A 21,577-nucleotide genomic window follows, 5' to 3' on the forward strand; every position below is an offset into this window, starting at 1 on the left:
AGAGCTCTATAAATATCCATCAATGGTTATCTGTCAGCACCCCCATTACCAGAGACTGAGCACATAAGATTCACCACCTTCTTACACTTTGTTTATGACATGATCTTTCCATTTATATCGCTCATGAACCATAGACCCAAATATTTGTACTTAGAAACCCTCCACATGTTTCTATATGGACAGCCTAACTGTATATTATCAGCAACTTTATTCTTTGAGAAGAACTTACAACAAGACTTCCCCACCGACAATTTAAAACCCAAGTCAATCGACCATCTTTCAACATCGACTGTAACTTGTTGAATAGATTTGATCACGGGAGACATTCCTTCCCCTCTTCCAAATAGATCCATCGTCGGTATATAGGGAAGCCCCAATACCCCTACCTACATTCAAAAACACATTGTTAATCAAAATGTTGAACAAAATAGGACTGATAGCACTGCCTTGAGGAATACCATTGACAACTCCATAGGCATCAAATAAAATGTATCCAATTTTAACTCGAAAGAGCGATTAAATAAGAAGACCGTAACCCAGTTATATAATCTCCCACCAATACCAAGTCTTCCATCTTAATCAGTAGGCCTTCTCTCCACATAATGTCATAATGCCTTTTCAATGTAAAAAAAAAAAAAGAAGACAGCCATTACTTCTTTCATGACCAGTTTTTTCAACTTCATTGTTCACCTTTACTAATGCATTCAAAGTAGATCTACCTTTACGGAGTCCACTTTGACATTGACTCAATAAACCTCTATGTTCCTGGAAATATGACTCATCTTTTCCATCAGTTTACACAAGTTAGAGGCCAGTGCTATTGGTCTATAACTATCAGCACATGAAAGGTCCTTACCAGGCATGTTTCCAACCAGAAGATATAACCCCCTCACTCCAAATCTTATTAAATAATCCCAGGAGAACATGTATGACCTTATCAGGTATGCTTAAACATTACATAGCACAACTGACCATGACCTGGGGCTGTATATTACATTACATTTACATTTAAGTCATTTAGCAGACGCTCTTATCCAGAGCGACTTACAAATTGGTGCATTCACCTTATGATATCCAGTGGAACAACCACTTTACAATAGTGCATCTAACTCTTTTAAGGGGGGGGGGGTTAGAAGGATTACTTTATCCTATCCTAGGTATTCCTTAAAGAGGTGGGGTTTCAGGTGTCTCCGATTTGCCAATCTTGTATATCCACAGCCTTTTAAGGCTGAACCCATCTCATGTATGGTAAAGACAGCATCTAAAGAAGAGTCAACGGTATCTCTTTTCTTATACACATTAACCTGACCTTTTAAAATCTCACACCTGCATTACTTATATACTTCATCCAAAGTAACCCAACTATGTACCCTAGCAAATGTGTTCCCCAACAAGTCAGCTTTTTCTTTATCAGTTACAGACTTTTTTTGATCCACAACCAAAACTGGAATTCGAGAAGAGTTGCTTCTTCCAGTCATCTTATTCAACATAGATCATACAGTCGACAGCTCAGTACCCCTGCCTATTGTAGAGCAGAACTGTCTCCATCCATTTCTCTTGACAGACTTAATGACCCTACGTACTAAAGCTCTCTTCCTTTGGAAATCAACTAGATTCTCAGGAGTCATATTCCTACGCAACACTGTAAGTCCTACTCATTGGTACATATAGATTCACAGCACTCAATATCAAAAGGTCACAGAGGGAGCACATACTCCTTCATGAAAGCCCCCTCTTCTGAATGGTACCCTATCTGGAATAGTAACATGAAAGTTTATGGTACACCAAATCTGGAAATGATCACGTCTAACAGTAAAATCATTCATTACATTACATTCACACATAGATGCAATATAGTTAGAAGCTGTTATGAGGTCCAGGCAGGATGTAACCCCTCTAACAACATCAACTCTTGTACCACATCCATTGTTAAGACATACTAATGCTGTGGTTTCTATCATATCTTCCACAATGTACCATTACGCTGCATCGGCAAGATAGAACAGCTGCCTCCGGTAAGACAAGGTGTGGCAGTCTGTGTATATTTGTAAACAACAGCTGGAGCACGAAATCTAATATTAAGGAAGTCTCAAGGTTTTGCTCGCCTGAGGTAGAGTATCTCATGATAAGCTGTAGACCACACTATTTATCAAGTTTTAATTTATATTTTTCGTAGCTGTCTATGTACCACCACAAACCGATGCTGGCACTAAATTGAACCTTTATTTAACTGGGCAAGCCAGTTAAGAACAAATTCTTATTTACAATGATGACCTACCCCGGTGAAACCCAGCGTCATGCTGGTCCAATTATGCATCACCCTATGGGACTCCCAATCACAGCCGGATGTGTATAAGGCCATAAACAGGAAAACGCTCATCCAGAGGCAGTGCTCATAGTGGTTGGGGACTTTAATGCAGGGAAACTTAAATCCATTTTACATCGTTTCTACCAGCATGTTAAATGTGCAACCAGAGGGGGAAAAACTCTAGAACACCTTTACTCCACCCACAGAGATGCATACAAAGCTCTCCCTCACCCTCCATTTGGCAAATCTGATCATAATTCTATCCTCCTGATTCCTGCTTACAAGCAAAAACTAAAGCAGGACGCACCAGTGACTCGTTCAATAAAGAAGTGGTCAGATGACGCAGATGCTAAGCTACAGGACTGTTTTGCTAGCACAGACTGGAATATGTTCTGGGATTCTTCCGATGGCATTGAGGAGTACACCACATCAGTCACTGGCTTCATCAATAAGTGCATCGATGACGTCGTCCCCACAGTGACCGTACGTACAGAGGAATGCTAACTTGTGTCACTGGCATAGAGGGCGTTGGCGGAGCAGCCTGTCCCCCGTGCTCCGTGTTGGCCTCTGAGCCTCTGGGGACTGTGTGCCATGATGTACCAGAGGGGCAGATTGGGAAAGAAAGGCAGACAGGTCAGGTCCATGTGGAGGGGTGGTCTGGTCAACTCCCTGTTCGTTCCTCTCCAGGAAGGATGAAACCATCCGCGCCTCCTCCAATTCCCTTCTTGCTTGACGGTGCCGTCGCTGCTGTGCCAGGTCCTTGGCAATGAATTCCCGTTCCTGTAGAGCTCTACGGGCATGCACATCCAATAGGTGATATCGTTCGTCAGCCTGTCGTTCCTCCTCAATCTGAAGCTCAATTTCCTCCAACGCTTGTAGGACAGCGGTCTGTGAATCGCTGAGGGCTAGTGAATGGCGGCTGCCATGGCCACTTCGAAAGGGGTATCCACTGGTCGAACTCTCACTCCGTCTAGAGTGCCTCGACGATTTCCCATTAGTTAAGGGGTGAGCGGAGCCTGCCTCAGGAAGCTGGTCGACCTGTGCGGTGGGTGTTACCTCCTCCATAGGTTCTTCCTGTAGACCACTTTCCCGTCCCAAAGCAGTTTCCGGTCCCTGGCTCGGAGGGGATGGTTGATGGCTGAAACGTACAGTTGATCCATCACCACTTTGAGCTCTGGTGGGCTTGCCCTTTGATGTGGGAAACTCGACCACATTATCCTTAAGATAACCAGGTGCTTGACTGGTTCTTCTGGTGGTTGAGGATGAAACCAGGTGCTTGTCTGGTTCTTCTGGTGGTTGAGGATGAAACCAGGTGCTTGTCTGGTTCTTCTGGTGGTTGAGGATGAAACCAGGTGCTTGTCTGGTTCTTCTGGTGGTTGAGGATGAAACCAGGTGCTTGTCTGGTTCTTCTGGTGGTTGAGGATGAAACCAGGTGCTTGTCTGGTTCTTCTGGTGATTGAGGATGAAACCATGTGCTTGTCTGGTTCTTCTGGTGGTTGAGGATGAAACCAGGTGCTTGTCTGGTTCTTCTGGTGATTGAGGATGAAACCAGGTGCTTGTCTGGTTCTTCTGGTGGTTGAGGATGAAACCAGGTGCTTGTCTGGTTCTTCTGGTGGTTGAGGATGAAACCAGGTGCTTGTCTGGTTCTTCTGGTGGTTGAGGATGAAACCAGGTGCTTGTCTGGTTCTTCTGGTGGTTGAGGATGAAACCAGGTGCTTGTCTGGTTCTTCTGGTGATTGAGGATGAAACCAGGTGCTTGTCTGGTTCTTCTGGTGGTTGAGGATGAAGCCTTCCTTGTTGCTTTAGGCTTAGCTCCTGGATCTTTTATTTGTTCCAAGACTTTTCCCTCAGCTGCTTTCTTCCTCTCTCCTTCCTTCCAGTGGAGACAATTCTTCCTTCTCCATTTCCTTTTCACCTGTCTTTGGTTCTGTCATGATCCTGCTCAAAGGACCATTGAAAGATTAGTGGAATCTGTGTGGGGAGGAATGGATGAGACTGAGGCAGGAATTCCTTTAACCATAAAGTGGTATATTTACTGGGTAGTCTGTGCTGCATAACAAAGGAAACAGAATAACATGTATCCAATCAAATTGATAACATGTATACAATCAAATTCATAATCACAAAGATCAAATCATAACAATCATTCATTATTAACATAATTAGGGAATTCAACAAACCAGTTCATTAAGAAGTCAATAGGAATCATCCTTGAGTCATTTATGCACGTAACTATTTATCATAATCATGAGAAGAATAATACAAACAGTGATCGGTTATTCAATCTATAATCCCCATTAGTTTCATATCAGAATCGATCAGTTCAGCAGACGATGACATTTCATATTTCACCCTTTCAAGTGTCTTCAGATGTACATGTAATTTCATTACATATTAACCATATATCGATGGCATAATTAGCCTGTGATGATCCGTAGGGCCGTGATCATTGACCATTCACATTACACAATAGGTTTGAAGTGTGCACTCCAAGCCGCTCTCCGCAGTAATAACTATAAACAATAACTGAAGGCCCACTCTCCCGATCGCAACAGATATTTCAGATGAAAGGTAACAGATTCGGTGGACTTACATGGATTCATGGACACACAGAACTTCTGAATTAGACGGAGTTAAGGAAGAGAAAGCAGCGAGATCGGGCAATGGAGATTTCCTCCTTTTATGGAGTTGAGATCTGTCGGACATTTCCACCTGACCTAATTAAAGCGCCCCTGGTCAAGCTGAGTAAGTGGCCATGAATTAAAGGATTCTTCCACCAACTCCATGGGCCTTTTCTACAGTATTTCAGATTGTAACTTTAAACCACATTTCTTTCTAATACACAACTAATTTTCACCTGCCACAGTTCATGTGCAGCAGAATTCCATGAAAAAGGAAATCATTATTTGGAGATAATCATTTACAGAATAAAAAAAATCAGGAACAAGCATCTTGATTGGTTAAAAAGAATAGCGTTTACCCTCAGTGTTTTAAATATATTTTTGTATCTCTTCTTAAATCCACCCTCCTCTCAGTAATCCATCTTCAGGGAGAAGTGACACCATAAGAACAAGACCGTTGATGTCCTCCACATGGTTGTGTTGACGGTGGGAGGCCTGAGGGGTGGGTCATCAGTCACGGACTTCCTCACTCCAACTGGCAGAGATGTTCTCATTAAGAAAGAGCACACAGTAGAGTAGGAGGTAGATAGATACAGTAGCTGTTCCCTCAGATCGTCTACATTACCGTCAGCAACTGCAGACCGACTGATCAGACCTACAAACCACCTTTCTTCCTAAATTACTACTCATTATGATTAGATCAGTCAGTCTGCAGCCGCCGGCAGCAACGTAGTTGGCCTCAAACATGCACTATGTGAAGTAATCTAGCCTTGCGTTGATGGTCTTGCAGCCCTTGACGGAGAAGATATTCTCGCTCTTGGGGAAATAGACCATGTCTCTGGCCATCTTGTCGACCACGTCCTGGTTGGGCTCCAGGCCCTTGGCAGACATCTCTGCCATGACACACAGCAGCACGTGTCTGTACTCCAGAGGCAGGAAGGGGACAATGGAGTCAACTAGGTTCCTGTCCATCAGACTCGAGGGCCACAACCCACCTACACAGAGAAAGGGAGGGAGGGACACAGTCATGAGATGGGCAAGAAGAAGCTACCACCAATTGCTTACCCAATCCTCTCAGATGTACACAAGTGCCTAGGGGGTAAGGATAGTCATAAGATGGGCAGGGGCAAGAAAGGAAGATGGACAGAATATAGACAGAATATAGATATCACAGGTAATCTTTGAATTGAAGGTCTGAAAAGACTCCAATAACATCCCCAGTCTTCTAACCCAAGGCTTAGTAACATAAAGGAGAGAATCCTGACCTTAGAGAAACATGTGCATGATTTGTTAAATATAAAAAATAGTTACCAAAAGTGCATAAGTTAGGCTTCAGCCCTAAAGAAGGACAGCAAAGTGGCTTACTCTTCTTGTTGTTGTTGAACAAGGACAGGGAGAGAGCTGGTTCTAAATCATGCAACTTTATCTCCTCTCGGTCTCGACCTGCTTTCCAGAAGTCCAGAGCCACCTGTGTTATGTGCTGTACTCCAGTGTTGCTTTGGAGATGAGCAAAACAAACTAGATATTAAAGTTGCACTATGCAGAAATGTCCTGGTTGCTAAAACTAATAGTTTGCACAATTTCAGTTTGTGACACAAAATAAGCTAGTAGAGAATCACTGTGCCATCTAAAACGCTTTGAAATATATTTTCTACAACTAATAATATTGTTGTTTCAGCTGTTTGAAGCTGGTGTAAAAAAACGAGTAAAAGTAAAATGACAAAAACAAAACTTAAGAATGGGAAGCATAGAAATTGAGCACATAACTGATCTACTCCTTCTTAGACTTGCTTTCTAGTAGAATGACATTTCTATGTGAGTTTAGTCAGGTCGCCCATAAATATTGCATATTGCCACTTTAAGCTGGGTCCAACGTTCTTTTTCTTCCTCACTGGTCCGGACATGGGGTAGTTTATAAATGCATTAGGTTCTAGAGGTCGACCGATTAATCAGAATGGCCGATTAATTAGGGCCGATTTCAAGTTTTCATAACAATCGGAAATCGGTATTTTTGGGCGCCGATTTAGCGATAAAAAAGAAATTACAAAAAATATACCTTTATTTAACTAGGCAAGTCAGTTAAGAACACATTCTTATTTTCAATGACGGCCTAGGAACGGTGGGTTAACTGCCTTGTTCAGGGGCAGAACGACAGATTTTCACCTTGTCAGCTCGGGGGATCCAATCTTGCAACCTTACAGTTAACTAGTCCAACGCAATAACGACCTGCCTCTCTCTCGTTGCACTCCACAAGGAGACTGCCTGTTACGCGAATGCAGTAAGACAAGGTAAGTTGCTAGCTAGCATTAAACTTATCTTATAAAAAACAATCAATCATAACCACTAGTTAACTACACATGGTTGATGATATTACTAGATATTCCTATAATAACTACAACCTAAAACTTCTTACCTGGGAATATTGAAGACTAATGTTAAAAGGAGCCACCAGCTTTCATATGTTCTCATGTTCTGAGCAAGGAACTGAAACGTTAGCTTTCTTACATAGCACATATTGCACTTTTACTTTCTTCTCCAACACTTTGTTTTTGCATTATTTAAACCAAATTGAACAATTTTCATTATTTACTTGAGGCTAAATATTTTTTATTTAGGTATTATATTAAGTTAAAATAAGTGTTCATTCAGTATTGTTGTAATTGTCATTATTACAAATAAAAACAATTATTTTATTTTATTTTTTTTTAAAAATCGTCCGATTAATCGGTATCGGCTTTTTTGATCCTCCAATAATCGGTATCGGCGTTGAAAAATCATAATCAGTCGACCTCTATTAGGTTCATGTGTAGTGATTTTATTTGCAAAATAAAAAATCTGAAGTAACTGAAGTTTAGTTTTGGGAGCCGTATCTGATTGACAGCTGACGTTTAGGTAAGTAAAACCATGGTTACTACAACAAGTCGTTACATTTTGGGAAAGATAGGATGATGTATGTCTAATATATTTGACTGTAAAAAAATAAATCTAAAGTATCCAAAAACACATGAATTCTTATCACACACTGCTGGTCTGTCTGGCCTACCTGAGGAAGATGAAGATGGCTTGGCGGTACGAGACCCCATTCAGATATTCGTAGTAACCCAGGTAGGGCTTTATACAGTCAATTAGGCCAGGGTGCATCCCGTCAAAGATGAACATGGAACGTGGGCAGTTGGTGACGTTGCCTTTGATCCACTGCTGCAGCTGAGACTGAGGGATGGTCACAGCAGTAAAAACACAGACTTATCTACAGCAGTGAAGATCGCTCGCAAAAAACTTTTTTTTTTTTCTTCCTGATATACATCCTGTATCATATAGAACCCTCAAATCCAAATCTTTGACCTGGAAGCCAGTTCCACTGCTTTTTTGTTCTTCATTCTTCCCATTCAACCAGGGATCGATTTAAACCTGGGACACCAGGTGGGTGCAATTAATTCTCAGGTAGAACAGAAAACCAGTAGTATTCCAGACCTCGTAGGGTAAGATTTGAATTTCACTGATAATGAACATGCATAAGTGTTTTGTTTTTTTTGCAGCCTAATTCTCCATTGAAATTTCCCTGCCAGTTACTGGGGATTATATAACAAAATATTTGTTTTACCTTGTAGTTCTCAAGCTGACTCGAATGAAGTAAGTGAGTAGAAGTCACAAACAGATGGACAAACTTGCTGGCCATGCCCTTCTTGTAGATGTTTTCAGCTATCAACTGGCTGACTAAGTTCTTCCCTGTGCCACTCCAACCATGTAGAGAGAGCACCAGGGGCTTTATAGGGTTTTTATCGTTCATGAAACCCGTTACAGCTTTCTGGACGACTCTGGAGGCAACATGTTGACCAAACAGCTTCTGATCTAGGGCCACTTCCAAACCTGATGACAGGGCAGGAGTTGATTATTAAGTGTTAATGAATGGGACGTGCTACGAATACGCCATTATTTCTATACAAATTATAGGTGGTTATCTTAATAACATGATTAGTTACACATGTAGCACACAGCTGCTAAGTAGGCTAGTGGTGCACGGGTCAGCTGCTCGTTCACTCGTACCCGGCCGCAATTGCTAATAACCCTTCCACCACCACCCGACTATATGTGATAAATTGAAAATCTGAGGCCCGCACTCGACCCTAACCTGCTAATATAGAAAATGTGCTGTAGGCTACAGTCAGATGGTGGAACCATTTTTTGTCAGGGGTTGCAGGATATTTTTTTGCCTGATTTAGATATGTTGGAAATCATAAGCAGAAACAGCCTTTTGGTAGGTGATTTGTTCGTTAACCTCAAGGCCTATAATTAGATACATGCAGCTTCTTCTCTTCTGTCATTATATGTTGCCCTGAAAGACTAAACAAACCCTTGCTCACCAGAATAATGTCATAATTAAAGGGTTCAGCCTATCAATTTTAGTTGACATCAGTAAAGTTCTATTTCGTGGAGCAAATATGTTTAGGGACCGGGGAGGAAATGCAATAACAAAAAATAAAACATGTAAGACTATATGTTTCAAATTTCAGTTTGACCGTTGTAAGGAAATAGAAAGCTTTGAAAACGACCCAACGTGTTTCTGATAAGATTTCAGTTCGGCTTGGATGCATATTTTATTTGGTTGAAATACTTTTAGCTTTTCTGACGCTGATAAAGATAGATACCGTCTGTAGAGGTGCTAACTGTGCATTCTCTCAAGATGCTGAATGAAAGAAATCATATTTCTCCACTCCTGTTCCTGAGTCAAAATTGTGCCTACATTTGGTGTATCATTTTACTGCAAGAAATGCTTAATTCTGTAGGAGTTACTATTAAGGCTATGTGAGAGGTTATACATTTAGTGTCCTGATTTCAGTTTCCATTCTACCCATCTGAACAATAGCCTAGGCTACAGTTCCCTTGACATGCATAGGCCTATTTGAAGTCCCTGTCAAATGTGTATAGTGCCTCACAATCACACATAACATAGCAATCTATCATCCATTTTTACCAATTCCCCAAATCTTTCCCAAACATTACTTTTCAGGCCCTCCCTTATTATTTCGCAGATTTTCTCTTATTGAATTAAACTCAGACAATTGTACGGTTACATGCATACAATGTGATTGTGGATAGTTAATGTTAATATAATAGTTTGATTATAAAGTTCAAATGCTTTGCAAGAAGAACGATTTCCCTAATAATCCTGTTTACGTCGGCATCTGAAATTGAGCTACCCGATAGCACACTCATACAGAAAATTGTCTATCAAAATAAATATTCTAACCATATTATTTGGACATGTTTGTATGTGAAACAGGGGCTCAACTTTCACTTGGGACTGGTGCTTTTTTTGGTATAGCCTACTGTATGACAAAAGGGGTCTGTATTGCATTTTTTTTTTTTTTGTCGCAGTCACAAATATATATATTTTTATGGCACAAGAGACACGTGTGATTTGTGCCTGTCTCAGTGGACTAATCCATTGACAAGGCCACGGGATGCCACGGTCCAAGAATATGGGGATTGTGGCTCAGATGCACATCTCTCTCCAGAACGCACTCTTCTGCCATTTCGTGGGTATTCATTGTGTGAATTGTTTGCTGTGTCTATCAATTCCCCATTACATACTACTGGTGATGTAACTTACATTTACCATTGATTCACAAATTTTCTAATCTGCAATGATTGGTTATGGTAATTTCTGTTAACGCATTCAATATATTTTTATTACAGTCATTTACCATTAGTTCTCATTGTCAGAGTGGACATGTGTTTTGCAGAACTCACAACCTATGCTACACTTGAGAAACAAGTTTGGTTGATTTCATTACATTTACGAGTTGTCAATTTATTAATCATCTTTAGTTTGTAACGAGCCCATTTGGGGGATGTCTGATAGTTAAGACAATCAGAAATACTCACCCCCACTAATGAGCTGCGGAGCTTCTCAAAGTAATTTTTTCTTCACCTTCAAACAGCAAGTAAACAAAGTATTTTGACAATCAATTGTGAATGACAACAGGCCCTCAAAGAATTTGAACAATATTTCCAGAGCTCTCCCTTTCAATAACCAAAGCGAAAAATGTAATGCTCTACTCCAGTGGAAACGTCATAAAATACTTGATTACTTCTTATCCCTTGCACAAATAGCCTACAGCTCTGTATGTCCCGAGATCACTGGCAATGGAAACTGAGGGCCCAGAATATTTTAATACAATGTCTCAAGTTTGCTAGCATGAGTTTTGGGAAGACCCAGTTGATACAATGTTTCAAGATCGTTGCACAGGCCATGCATAGCCAATGTCAATTTATAGGATATTTATTTTTTATCTGCAGGCTGCAATGTTGTGTTGGCTTTATGTAGGTCATTATTACATAGTTGGCAAATGGCAATAAAATTAACTTTTAGACTTGTATAATTTGTATTAGATAGAATGTAGATTAACCATAGACAATGATTGAGACAAAGACTATTATAAACTAAATTAAACTGTTCCACAAAAATGTGCATATGTAAATCAAAGCTGGCACGCAAATTGGTAGAAATGGTAAGAAGTAGAATGAGCTTTAGATTCCCCCAAAAAACTGAGGGAGGCCCCCTGCCAGGTTATGTCCCCCTCACGTCTGCTCCCCTGATGTGAACTACTTCTGAGAGGCATAGATAACTGTCCAGGCTGTTACACAACCGGCCGTGATCGGGAGTCCCATAGGGCGGCGCACAATTGGCCCAGCATTGTCCGGGTTTGGCCGCTGTCGGCGGTCATTGTAAATCAAAATGTGTTCTTAACTGACTTGCCGAGTTAAATTAAATGTAAAAAAATATATATATACAATTATTCACTTCACTCATGCCAAACTTGCGCTAACGGTGCGGATACATGCGCAGATCAAACACATTTGGAACGCCAATTAAGGTGTTTAGATGTCCTTATAATTCTAAAGATTGCTCAGAAAACTAGGTGTTTATTTTGATTTTACGACGATTAAGATAAGCAGAGTAAGGTGTTAACATGACTATTGCATAATCTGACTGCTGCCGTAATCAGTTTTAAAATCAAATTATTTCCGTCCGTGTAAACGTAGCCTACTAGTTCTTATTGGCTACGTCGAACCATTTGTTCTACCCGTTCCCATTTGGTGAATAGGGTGTAGGCTACTTGGTGCGGGTACAATTAGGTCTTAAAGCTTAGGTTTATGCACCAACGCCAAATAGCCTAAAATAAATGACAAACTTATATGTAGCCTATAGATATAAACTGCTACATTTATGGATTTAAGGTATCGTTTTCTCAAGCCGCCCTTCATCCACACAATATTTAACGACCCTAAAATCAACCCTCGTTTTCTAAAGTAGGCCAACTTTAGAAAATTGGTGAAAATCGATAAACAAATTGTAAGATTAAAACGCAAAAGGACTGACTGTGTCTACATGATCAAATAGCCTAAGTGAACCACGTTAACACAACCATTTAATATGTAGCTGTACACATACCTGTTGAATTAAAAGCAATCCATTTTGAATTGCAACTCTCATATACATAATTGTATATTTTCCGCCCCACTGCTGCTAAGCCAACTCCCGCACCGACCACAAATGTGGTTGAGATTGGTTCGAACGCATTCACAAAACCACTCGATATCAACACATAATATACGAAATAGGTTGCGTATGTTGCTTTCATTTTAACTTCAAATAAACATTTAGCTACCAAGTTTATAATTTAGAAACGCAAAGACGTTAAGAGTCCAAATCAGCTATTTCCTCCTCCGTAATCATTATGCGAAAGCAAAAGCAAATCTGTAGCAAAAGGTTCGTCACCAGGGGCCTGTTGCACAAAACTAGGATAAGGGATTAAGCCAGGATATCTTGGTGATCCTGGCTCAATTGATCCGTAATCCGGTTGCACTAAAGATGGATAGGGGGCAGGAGGATATGTTATGGTATAAATTACCATGGAGATTTATTCTGTGGAGCTAGCCTGCTCCAGACCAGGCTAAATTCCAGGATCTATTTAATCTCATCCCTAATGTCAGTCAGCAGTCACCACAAATGGAAACCAATAGTTATTTCACTGCTCACTATACATTGTTATCACATATAACTAGACCCACTGTTATTATTTAAACGTTTGTGATCATTAATTTCAATGATTTTGGATAAAAAATGATTTTTAGATGATGTTGCTATCATTAGATAATTTACAGTTTCCCATAGACTATAAGGCTATATATAAAATGATAGAATATTAGGGCCACAGAGGGGAAAAAAACACAAGTCATAATATTGTAACCCGTTGTTTTAAAGGAGGACAGTTGTTAAAATGACAGATGTGGGGCATTTCGTGAAATTGTACTTCAGTATGGTTTCATAAACAAAGACATGCTGATGTGCCAGAATATTAAGTATCACATTGTCATAAGTATCAAAACTGTAAAAACAATATGTAGCTTTTCTGCAGAAAGAACCAGCCTCATAAATTTATGACTTTATCCTTTTTCTTCAGTGTGGCCCTAGTACTCTGTCATATAAACAAATACACATTCCATATGAATATAAAAACACAATGTGTAACATTATGTTCCTTTATTGAATAAGGACAAAACAAAGCAGGTAAACCATCAGCTCCTTTCGAAACTGAAGTCACAGTGACTCTACAAGATGGAAAGCACAGAATCCAAGCATATTATACAAAATGATACATACACATTCAAAGGTCTGTATATAACACACCCTGCATGTCTGCACACTAAAATAAATGCAGGACAAATCCATACACATCAACTGAACAGACAAATGAATGGATGCAGTAGCCTCCCTGCAGCCTTGTATTACACACAGTATACCGCACAAACATCATAAGAGGCCAAATTCGTCAAAAAACGAACCCAAAAAAACCCAAATTCCTCTGCCACCGCAGGACATATTTAACCAAAATTGAAAGCACACATACTAACTAAAATAATTCAACACATATTGGTCCCTCAGCAGCCGACCACTGTCGTCATCAGGGAAGATTGCCGGATTGTCCCAGTCCATGGCTGGTGGCACTCTGGGGGCCCTCTCCTTCCTCAGGCAGGCCACATTGTGGAGGACAGCACAAGCCACAGTAATATCACATGCCCTAACAGGGCTGACCCTTAATTTGTGAAGGCAGTGAAAGCATGCCTTCAGGAGGCCAAAGGTCATTTCAACTCTGGCCCTGGTCCTGGCATGGGCATGGTTGTAGGCCTGCTGTGCTTCCTGGGGGTCTGTGAAAGGTGTCAGGAGAAAAGGCTGGCAGCCATACCCCCTGTCTCCCAGCAACACACCAGAGAATTCACCTGTCAACACAAAATCTCATCATTACTACCTCATAAACACAGTGATATTCTTGACACAGCCATGATGGTTATAAATAGGGGTTGTGTGGCTTACCTTGTGATAGGCACTGATAGATTTCAGAGGCCCGAAAGATTCTGGAGTCATGGACTGAGCCAGGCCATTTTGCCACAACATTGCTGATCACACAGTCAGCATTGCAGACCATCTGAAATCATAAGATGAGGAATATTACACCAATCAATGCACATCACTGGCAATGCAGAGTGTTCGTCAATGGACAATATCAAAAAGTTATGTTCACCTGAACATTAATGCTGTGAAAGGATTTCCTATTCACAAAATCGGCCTCATGGGCACCTGAGGGGGCTTTTATCATTATGTGTGTGCAGTACACTGCACCAATGACATTGGGGAAACCTGTCACACAAAGTAATGAGTATCCTACTATGTGTTAACAGTTGTCCTGTAATTTGTAGATCCTCTTACCTGCAATCCTATAGAACTCCTATTTGATGTCACAGAGTCTTCTGTGGCCAGGGAAGGAGATGAAGACATCTGCTAATGCTTTGATAGCCAGACACACACTCCTTATTGTGCGGCAAATTGTGGCCTTGTTCAGCTGTTCTGCATCCCCCACTGAGTACAGGAAGGCTCCACTAGCAAAAAAGCGCAAGGCCACACAAACCATTTGCTCCACACTCAGTGCATGGCTCCGTGCAGTGCGGTGCTTAATCCTGGGACCCAGTAGTCTGCATAGATACCTGATGCCATCTGCAGAAAACCTGTATCTTTCATATAGATGGTCATCAGGGAAGGCCAGTGGGTCCAACCGGTCCCTGAAGACCCTTTCTCGCCTGAAGGCTCTCCTCAGCACAAGTGCTTCTTCATCCACCACATCTCGCACGAATGGGCATGCCATTGTCAGAGCAGAAAGGAACACACAATTTTGGGCCTTCATATAGGCTAGTGGCCACACCTGGTGCTGGGGGGGTGGGCAAAAGAGGGCGATGCCTTATAACGATGACTTGGTTGTACTGATTGCTGGGAAAATAAAAAAAACCTTAGAAAGATGCCACCGTCCTGTGTGCTCACAATAAGAGCTCATATGTCATGGCTCACTTGACTTTACGAGAATATACCTAATTTTTATTTTGAGCTGTGTCATCTTCTTGGAGCTGGGGGAGGAAAGAAAAATAATGATTAATACATTTGTGTTACAGTTAGCATACAGTGTACATTGAAGGCATATCTCACCTCCCTCTCAAGTTTTTTTATTTCAAGGTCCAGTTTCCTAATTGTCCTCTTTTTTATTTCGGACTCCAGTGCAAGATTTTCCATCTTTTTCTTCTTGTACTGAATGTCTATGTCTGCCAGTTCTATTTGGCGCCGGAGGTGGTTGCCATACAACTTTCTGATAGCTTGTGAGCTCTGTGAACACAATACAATTAGCGCAGCTGGAATTTGGCAGGATGTGGTGTCCTTTTATTAATACGCACTATGTTGCCAGGCTGGTTTTCCCACTGTATAGCATCTGGGTCCTGTAAAAGAAATTAGATTTTTTGATTTTGATGAGGACTCCTCACCATTGTAGAGTAAATAGTACTTTCACAGTCTTAACATGATACCTCATGCCTTCTGGAATCCAGAGAGATGGTCTCCTCCTCATCATCGTCTCCATCATGTGCTGTTGCTGCTGCACTGGGGCCTTCACCCTATCACATTTAATCGGATTCATATTGAAGCTAGTAGACAAGACATGCCAGGCCTACAGTATGCCTTTGATGGAGTACTCACTGGATCAGCATCGTCTGGTGCTTGTGCTGGTGGCTCTAACAGGAACACAGTGCTGCCAGACACTGCAAGGCAATAGGTAAACCAAAGTCAGACAGTCCAAATTGATTCAATATGAATGTGGTTGTATCCCATGTAGAGATGGAAGGACATACCTTGAATGAAGCGGGTGGCATCTTGGGAGGAACCTATGCTCGTCTCTTTCCCCCCAGGGATCCCCTCTAAGACGGGCCTGCCTTTATTTAGCTCCAAGGCCATGTCCTCTGCTGGGGTAAGGTCAGCCTTTGGTGACCCACCACCCGTGCCTTGTCTGTGGGTATTCTTTTTCACTGCTAAAACAGTACAGACAATGTGTGAGCAGGCACCTTCTGGGTACAATATATGCTTGTGCTTTGTTAAATATTAGTCAGGGACCATACCATTCTGCAGAATGTTCTTGTATTTGATTTTGACCTGCTGCCATGTCCGTTTTGGCCCGTTCATGTTTAATCTACACACACACACACACACACACACACATTTAATGGAGTCACACTGCAAAAAATTACTTGGTATTTTTGTCTTGTTTTCAGTAAAAATATCAAAAAATTTATCATAGCTTTATACAGTGTGATGGAGTTACTTTACACAATTTCACTCATATCTGCAGTGCATTTCAATTAAAAATTTAACCGTTTCATAATTACAGTACAACTGCATTTTTGGAGATGTGAATTAAATATTTGAATTGTAATTGTGATGTTTCAGCGGAGCGGTGAGTGTGTAATTGTGCACTACTTACGCATTCAGGCGGTCTGCAATACTTTGCCACGCTTTTTCTCTTTGCTTTATCACTGTGGCGGTGTTGCCTTTCTTCTTAATTATATCTTTTACCTCCTCGTATGCCTCCATGAGGATTTGTGCTTCCGACGGGGAAAAGTACGCGGCTCTAGTTGCCATGGTAAATCAGTTAATCTGTGATCTGTGGCGGGGTCTATTTGAGTGAGCCGTGAGCGCGCACCTATCCAGGATTGGTTTCACCTGGCTTAATGAATCCGTGTCTGCTCATCCTGGCTTGGTCTTTGTGCAACCAATTAAGCCTGGACGCACATGTTTTGGCTTCATTGAGCTCAGCTGAGTCATTTATCCCGGATGTCTTAATTCTACTTTTGTGCAACAGGCCCCTGGTATACTAGCCGCAACTATGAAACTCGGATATTTCCGATTTGCTAACTAATATTCGTTAACACGTGCAGTGTTCAAATAAACATCAATTCAGGCATTTCCGAGTTTCCTATTTCCGAATAGAAGATGAACGCGGCATAATAAATGGCTAAACCCCGCATATTTATACAATGTACGTTCTTACACCCGGATTTTAAACAAACCTAACTACACCACCAACCTGAAATGAAGACCAAAAAGCAAAATTTATGTTCATTAATGTTTACGATATAGCCCATTTTGACTTTGCTGGTTGTCACTCGTTACCACAGCCACAAAAGGGATCGCATTCAACATCGGCTACGTTCGGCCATGGTTTTTCACATGGATGTCATTCAGCATTTCAGAATTTTAACGGTAAAACGGCAAATTATATTCAAAAAGCCTACAATGTTAAGGGCCAGAGGTGTTCTGAGTGAGCCTGAGAAATGTAACTAGCCAAGGACCACAATGCCTTTACGTACTACAAATGAGAATGTTTTTTTTTTTATTAAGTTGCAACACCGTTAATAGGAAATGCCCCCCAATAGTAACGTTATAGCCAAAACACCGCATGAGCGAGCCACAACTCTGGTCTGAACTTCTTCTACCTCCATGACATAGTGGCTGTCCGCAAACCAAAATTAAAGGTGCAAATTAATGGCCACATCCGTTCCCTCTGAGAGGGTCTTCTCGAAAAGACAAATAATTACTGAGAGAAGAACCGGCATCAGCCCCTCGAAAGTGAGGCAGCTTGCATTTCTGAATGCAAATCTCACAAAAGCAAAATATGTTCAGGATTGCTGTGTGCTGCTGGTTATAACATGGTAATAAAGGAGAAAAGAGGGACCAGTTTAATGTTTTAACTGGGATGCTGCAGTTTTGCACATTGTTATTTATTTCTTTGATATGGTGCCATATTCTATTCGTTTTTAATTGTTACATTCATATACATTAAGTTTAAAAGCATTCTTTTTCATAACAAACCATTGCATTTTTAAATAAATTGTGGTTTAAGGTAGAGTATAATTTCATTTAATGGTGTTAAAACAATTTTAAATATACTAATCATAGTCAAACTAACACAAACTGTTTGACTTGAAAAAATACACTACATTTTTGTTGAAGAGCCGTTTGGGAGCCAAAAGAGCCGGCTCTTTTTGGTGAGCTGAGCCGAACGAGCAGGCTCACTGAGAAGAGCCGGAAAGCTCATCACTACTCTGTGGTCTGAGCTTCTTGTATGACATAATGGCTGTCTGCAAGCCAACATTAAAGGTGCATGCTGCCACTTACTGTGCTTTAGTGTGTGGTCAATCACGGTTTACAACCTAACTCAGTACTTCTGCGAATATACAGAAGAGCCCTACTAACTTCCAATAGTCCCTCCCCAATCCCCAAAATCCCCCCAGCCCTGTCCAACCTCAATGACCCTACACTTCAAGCTTTCCCTCACTTGAACATACTTACAACAATATAACACATGATCCACTGTTTCATCAACCAGACACCAGACACAAACCATGCACATGCTTGCCAACCAGATGGAATGACAAGTTCAATATACAATGTCCTAAGCGCAATCGAGCAAACACCACCCCTTCCTTCCCAGTCTTTCTTTGGAGAGCATATAAAGGCCGACCCTTGGGCTCAGAGTTCCATCTCTTCTGCCACACATCTATCAAAATGTCTTTGACTTTACATTTGGCCTCACCTCTACCTAGTGGAACATTAATATCAATTATATCTTGTTTCAAAGCTCTTTTGGCTAATTGGTCTTCATTTTTATTCCCTTCCAAACCCGAATGTGTTGGGACCCAGCAGAATCTCACTAATACACCCATTCTCTATAATAACATTAATACCTCCAACTCCTATTAGATTTACCTGATGATGAACTACTCAATACAGAATCTGAGCATACTATAATTCTAACAGGTTGTACGTTGTCCACCCACTGGAGGGCAACTATTATTGGCTACAGTTCAAATGAGTACACTGAAAGTTAATCTGTTAGTCTTCTACGTATCTACACATCAAATTCAGGAATGTAAACGCCTGCCCACTATCTGCGTCCTTGGATCCATCTGTGAAAAGCGGTAAAAAAAGCATAAGAACTTCTGCAAATGTAGTTGTCAACCAGTTTCCCTTTATCACTGACTTCTGATCAATCTTTCCTTTTCTCTACCAAGGTTAGATCAACAACAGGAGCTGGGAGTAACCATGGAGGAGCACTCACTATCCCCACAGAAGTGCCAACCTCCAACTCCCTCAAACCACTCTGATGAGCAAGCTTTCCAACCAAAACCACTACCTTGTCTACTAGTACACTGCTCAAAGAAATAAAGGGAACACTTAAACAACACAATGTAACTCCAAGTCAATCACACTTCTGTGAAGTCAAACTGTCCACTTAGGAAGCAACACTGATTGACAATAAATTTCACATGCTGTTGTGCAAATGGAATAGACAACAGGTGGAAATTATAGGCAATTAACTGGAAGGGCAATAGTAAAGGGCTGACATATATATATACTGTATGTTACAGGAGAAGGTCAATTTGGGAAATATATACGTTCCCTGTAACAAATTTGAAACAGGACAGGAGCCAGCATATATTACAAGTTAAATCAGTTGACAGACAGTGAGCTGGGTATGGGTCGTATCAGGACAACTTATCTGGGGAAACAAATAACACAAAATGATCCAAGATAGACTGAAAAGCATTTAAACATCTTCAAAATATCTTTACATTCCCCTTCAGAACATAGAAGGTATAGAACAGAATGTCTCACCTTATTGGTTGTCATGAGAGCGACACAATAACAGAGTGGTTCTGCAGGTGGTGACCACAGACCACTTCTCAGTTCCTATGCTTCCTGGCTGATGTTTTGGTCACTTTTGAATGCTGGCGGTGCTTTCACTCTAGTGGTAGCATGAGACAGAGTCTACAACCCACACAAGTGGCTCAGGTAGTGCAGCTCATCCAGGATGGCACATCAATGCGAGCAGTGGCAAGAAGGTTTGCTGTGTCTGTCAGCGTAGTGTCCAGAGCATGGAGGCGCTACCAGGAGACAGGCCAGTACATCAGGAGACGTGGAGGAGGCCGTAGGAGGGCAACAACCCAACAGCAGGACCGCTACCTCCGCCTTTGTACAAGGGGGAGCAGGAGGAGCACTGCCAGAGCCCTGCAAAATGACCTCCAGCAGGCCACAAATGTGCATGTGTCTGCTCAAACGGTCAGAAACAGACTCCATGAGGGCCCGACGTCCACAGGTGGGGGTTGTGCTTACAGCCCAACACCGTGCAGGACGTTTGGCATTTGCCAGAGAACACCAAGATTGGCAAATTCGCCACTGGCGCCCTGTGCTCTTCACAGATGAAAGCAGGTTTACACTGAGCACATGTGACAGACGTGACAGTCTGGAGACGCCGTGGAGAACGTTCTGCTGCCTGCAACATCCTCCAGCATGACCGGTTTGGCGGTGGGTCAGTCATGATGTGGGGTGACATTTCTTTGTGGGGCCGCACAGCCCTCCATGTGCTCGCCAGAGGTAGCCTGACTGCCATTAGGTACCGAGATGAGATCCTCAGACCCCTTGTGAGACCATATGCTGGTGCGGTTGGCCCTGGGTTCCTCCTAATGCAAAGACAATGCTAGACCTCATGTGGCTGGAGTGTGTCAGCAGTTCCTGCAAGAGGAAAGCATTGATGCTATGGACTGGCCCGCCCATTCCCCAGACCTGAATCCAATTGAGCACATCTGGGACATCATGTCTCGCTCCATCCACCAACGTCACGTTGCACCACAGACTGTCCAGGAGTTGGCGGATGCTTTAGTCCAGGTCTGGGAGGAGATCCCTCAGGAGACCATCCGCCACCTCATCAGGAGCATGCCCAGGCGTTGTAGGGAGGTCATACAGGCACGTGGAGGCCACACACACTACTGAGCATCATTTTGACTTGTTTTAAGGACATTACATCAAAGTTGGATCAGCCTGTAGTGTGGTTTTCCACTTTAATTTTGAGTGTGACTCCAAATCCAGACCTCCATGGGTTGATAAATTTGATTTCCATTGATCATTTTGTGTGATTTTGTTGTCAGCACATTCAACTATGTAAAGAAAACAGTATTTAATAAGAATATTTAATTCATTCAGATCTAGGATGTGTTATTTTAGTGTTCCCTTTATTTTTGTTGAGCAGTGTATATTCCCAACAGTCATCTAAAACAGTAGCAGTAGGATGCTCAACTTCACAGCCTTTCAACTTAACCCAATACGCTAATGACAATTTTGTACGCTGTATATCCAAAGGCATCTCACCTGCCTCCACTAGTAATGCACATACAGATGTTGATTTAAATGCACCAATACATATCCTTAAAGCTA

The 21,577-nt window shown here is 41.6% G+C and overlaps 2 protein-coding genes and 1 long non-coding RNA gene across 5 annotated transcripts; 1 reads left to right on the forward strand and 2 right to left on the reverse strand.

Annotated features, from left to right (window-relative positions):
• Positions 1–4,315: 4,315 nt before the first annotated feature.
• LOC139552048 (torsin-1A-like) lies at positions 4,316–12,710 on the reverse strand. The gene is made up of 5 exons (XM_071363406.1): positions 12,386–12,710; positions 8,531–8,796; positions 7,973–8,139; positions 6,295–6,425; positions 4,316–5,924 (listed from the first exon to the last, which is right to left on the reverse strand). The coding sequence occupies exons 1-5, from the start codon at positions 12,573–12,575 to the stop codon at positions 5,680–5,682; spliced, it is 999 nt and encodes a 332-aa protein (XP_071219507.1). The 5' UTR covers positions 12,576–12,710; the 3' UTR covers positions 4,316–5,679.
• Positions 9,515–9,820, forward strand: LOC139552055 (uncharacterized). The gene is made up of 2 exons (XR_011670377.1): positions 9,515–9,677; positions 9,738–9,820. It is a non-coding gene; the product is annotated as an uncharacterized lncRNA (long non-coding RNA).
• Positions 12,711–13,441: 731 nt separating the features above from the next.
• LOC139552052 (uncharacterized) lies at positions 13,442–17,170 on the reverse strand. 3 transcript variants are annotated; one of them, XM_071363420.1, is made up of 10 exons: positions 16,426–17,170; positions 16,162–16,338; positions 16,010–16,071; positions 15,841–15,927; positions 15,712–15,753; positions 15,470–15,643; positions 15,355–15,390; positions 14,702–15,256; positions 14,309–14,420; positions 13,442–14,214 (listed from the first exon to the last, which is right to left on the reverse strand). In XM_071363420.1, the coding sequence occupies exons 1-7, from the start codon at positions 16,487–16,489 to the stop codon at positions 15,355–15,357; spliced, it is 642 nt and encodes a 213-aa protein (XP_071219521.1). In that variant the 5' UTR covers positions 16,490–17,170; the 3' UTR covers positions 13,442–14,214; positions 14,309–14,420; positions 14,702–15,256. The 3 variants fall into 3 exon arrangements, with proteins under 3 accessions (XP_071219521.1, XP_071219520.1, XP_071219519.1); XM_071363419.1 differs by having other exon boundaries at positions 15,355–15,643; XM_071363418.1 differs by having other exon boundaries at positions 14,702–15,643.
• Positions 17,171–21,577: the final 4,407 nt, after the last annotated feature.

This window comes from Salvelinus alpinus, chromosome 24 (genome assembly GCF_045679555.1).
Source record: "Salvelinus alpinus chromosome 24, SLU_Salpinus.1, whole genome shotgun sequence".
Lineage (NCBI taxonomy): Eukaryota > Metazoa > Chordata > Actinopteri > Salmoniformes > Salmonidae > Salvelinus > Salvelinus alpinus.

What these genes read in the sequence shown, in the direction of transcription:
- LOC139552048 (XM_071363406.1), bottom strand. Translation starts at nt 12,575, where the DNA reads ATGAAAGCAACATACGCAACCTATTTCGTATATTATGTGTTGATATCG. An exon ending in GTCAGCTTGAGAACTACAAG is followed by an intron (nt 8,140 to 8,530) that starts GTAAAACAAATA and finishes ACCATCCCTCAG; the next exon opens with TCTCAGCTGCAGCAGTGGAT. An exon ending in GTTCAACAACAACAAGAAGA is followed by an intron (nt 5,925 to 6,294) that starts GTAAGCCACTTT and finishes TTCTCTGTGTAG; the next exon opens with GTGGGTTGTGGCCCTCGAGT.
- LOC139552052 (XM_071363419.1), bottom strand. Translation starts at nt 16,489, where the DNA reads ATGAACGGGCCAAAACGGACATGGCAGCAGGTCAAAATCAAATACAAG. An exon ending in CACCAGACGATGCTGATCCA is followed by an intron (nt 15,928 to 16,009) that starts GTGAGTACTCCA and finishes TAAATGTGATAG; the next exon opens with GGTGAAGGCCCCAGTGCAGC. An exon ending in TGGATTCCAGAAGGCATGAG is followed by an intron (nt 15,754 to 15,840) that starts GTATCATGTTAA and finishes TTTCTTTTACAG; the next exon opens with GACCCAGATGCTATACAGTG.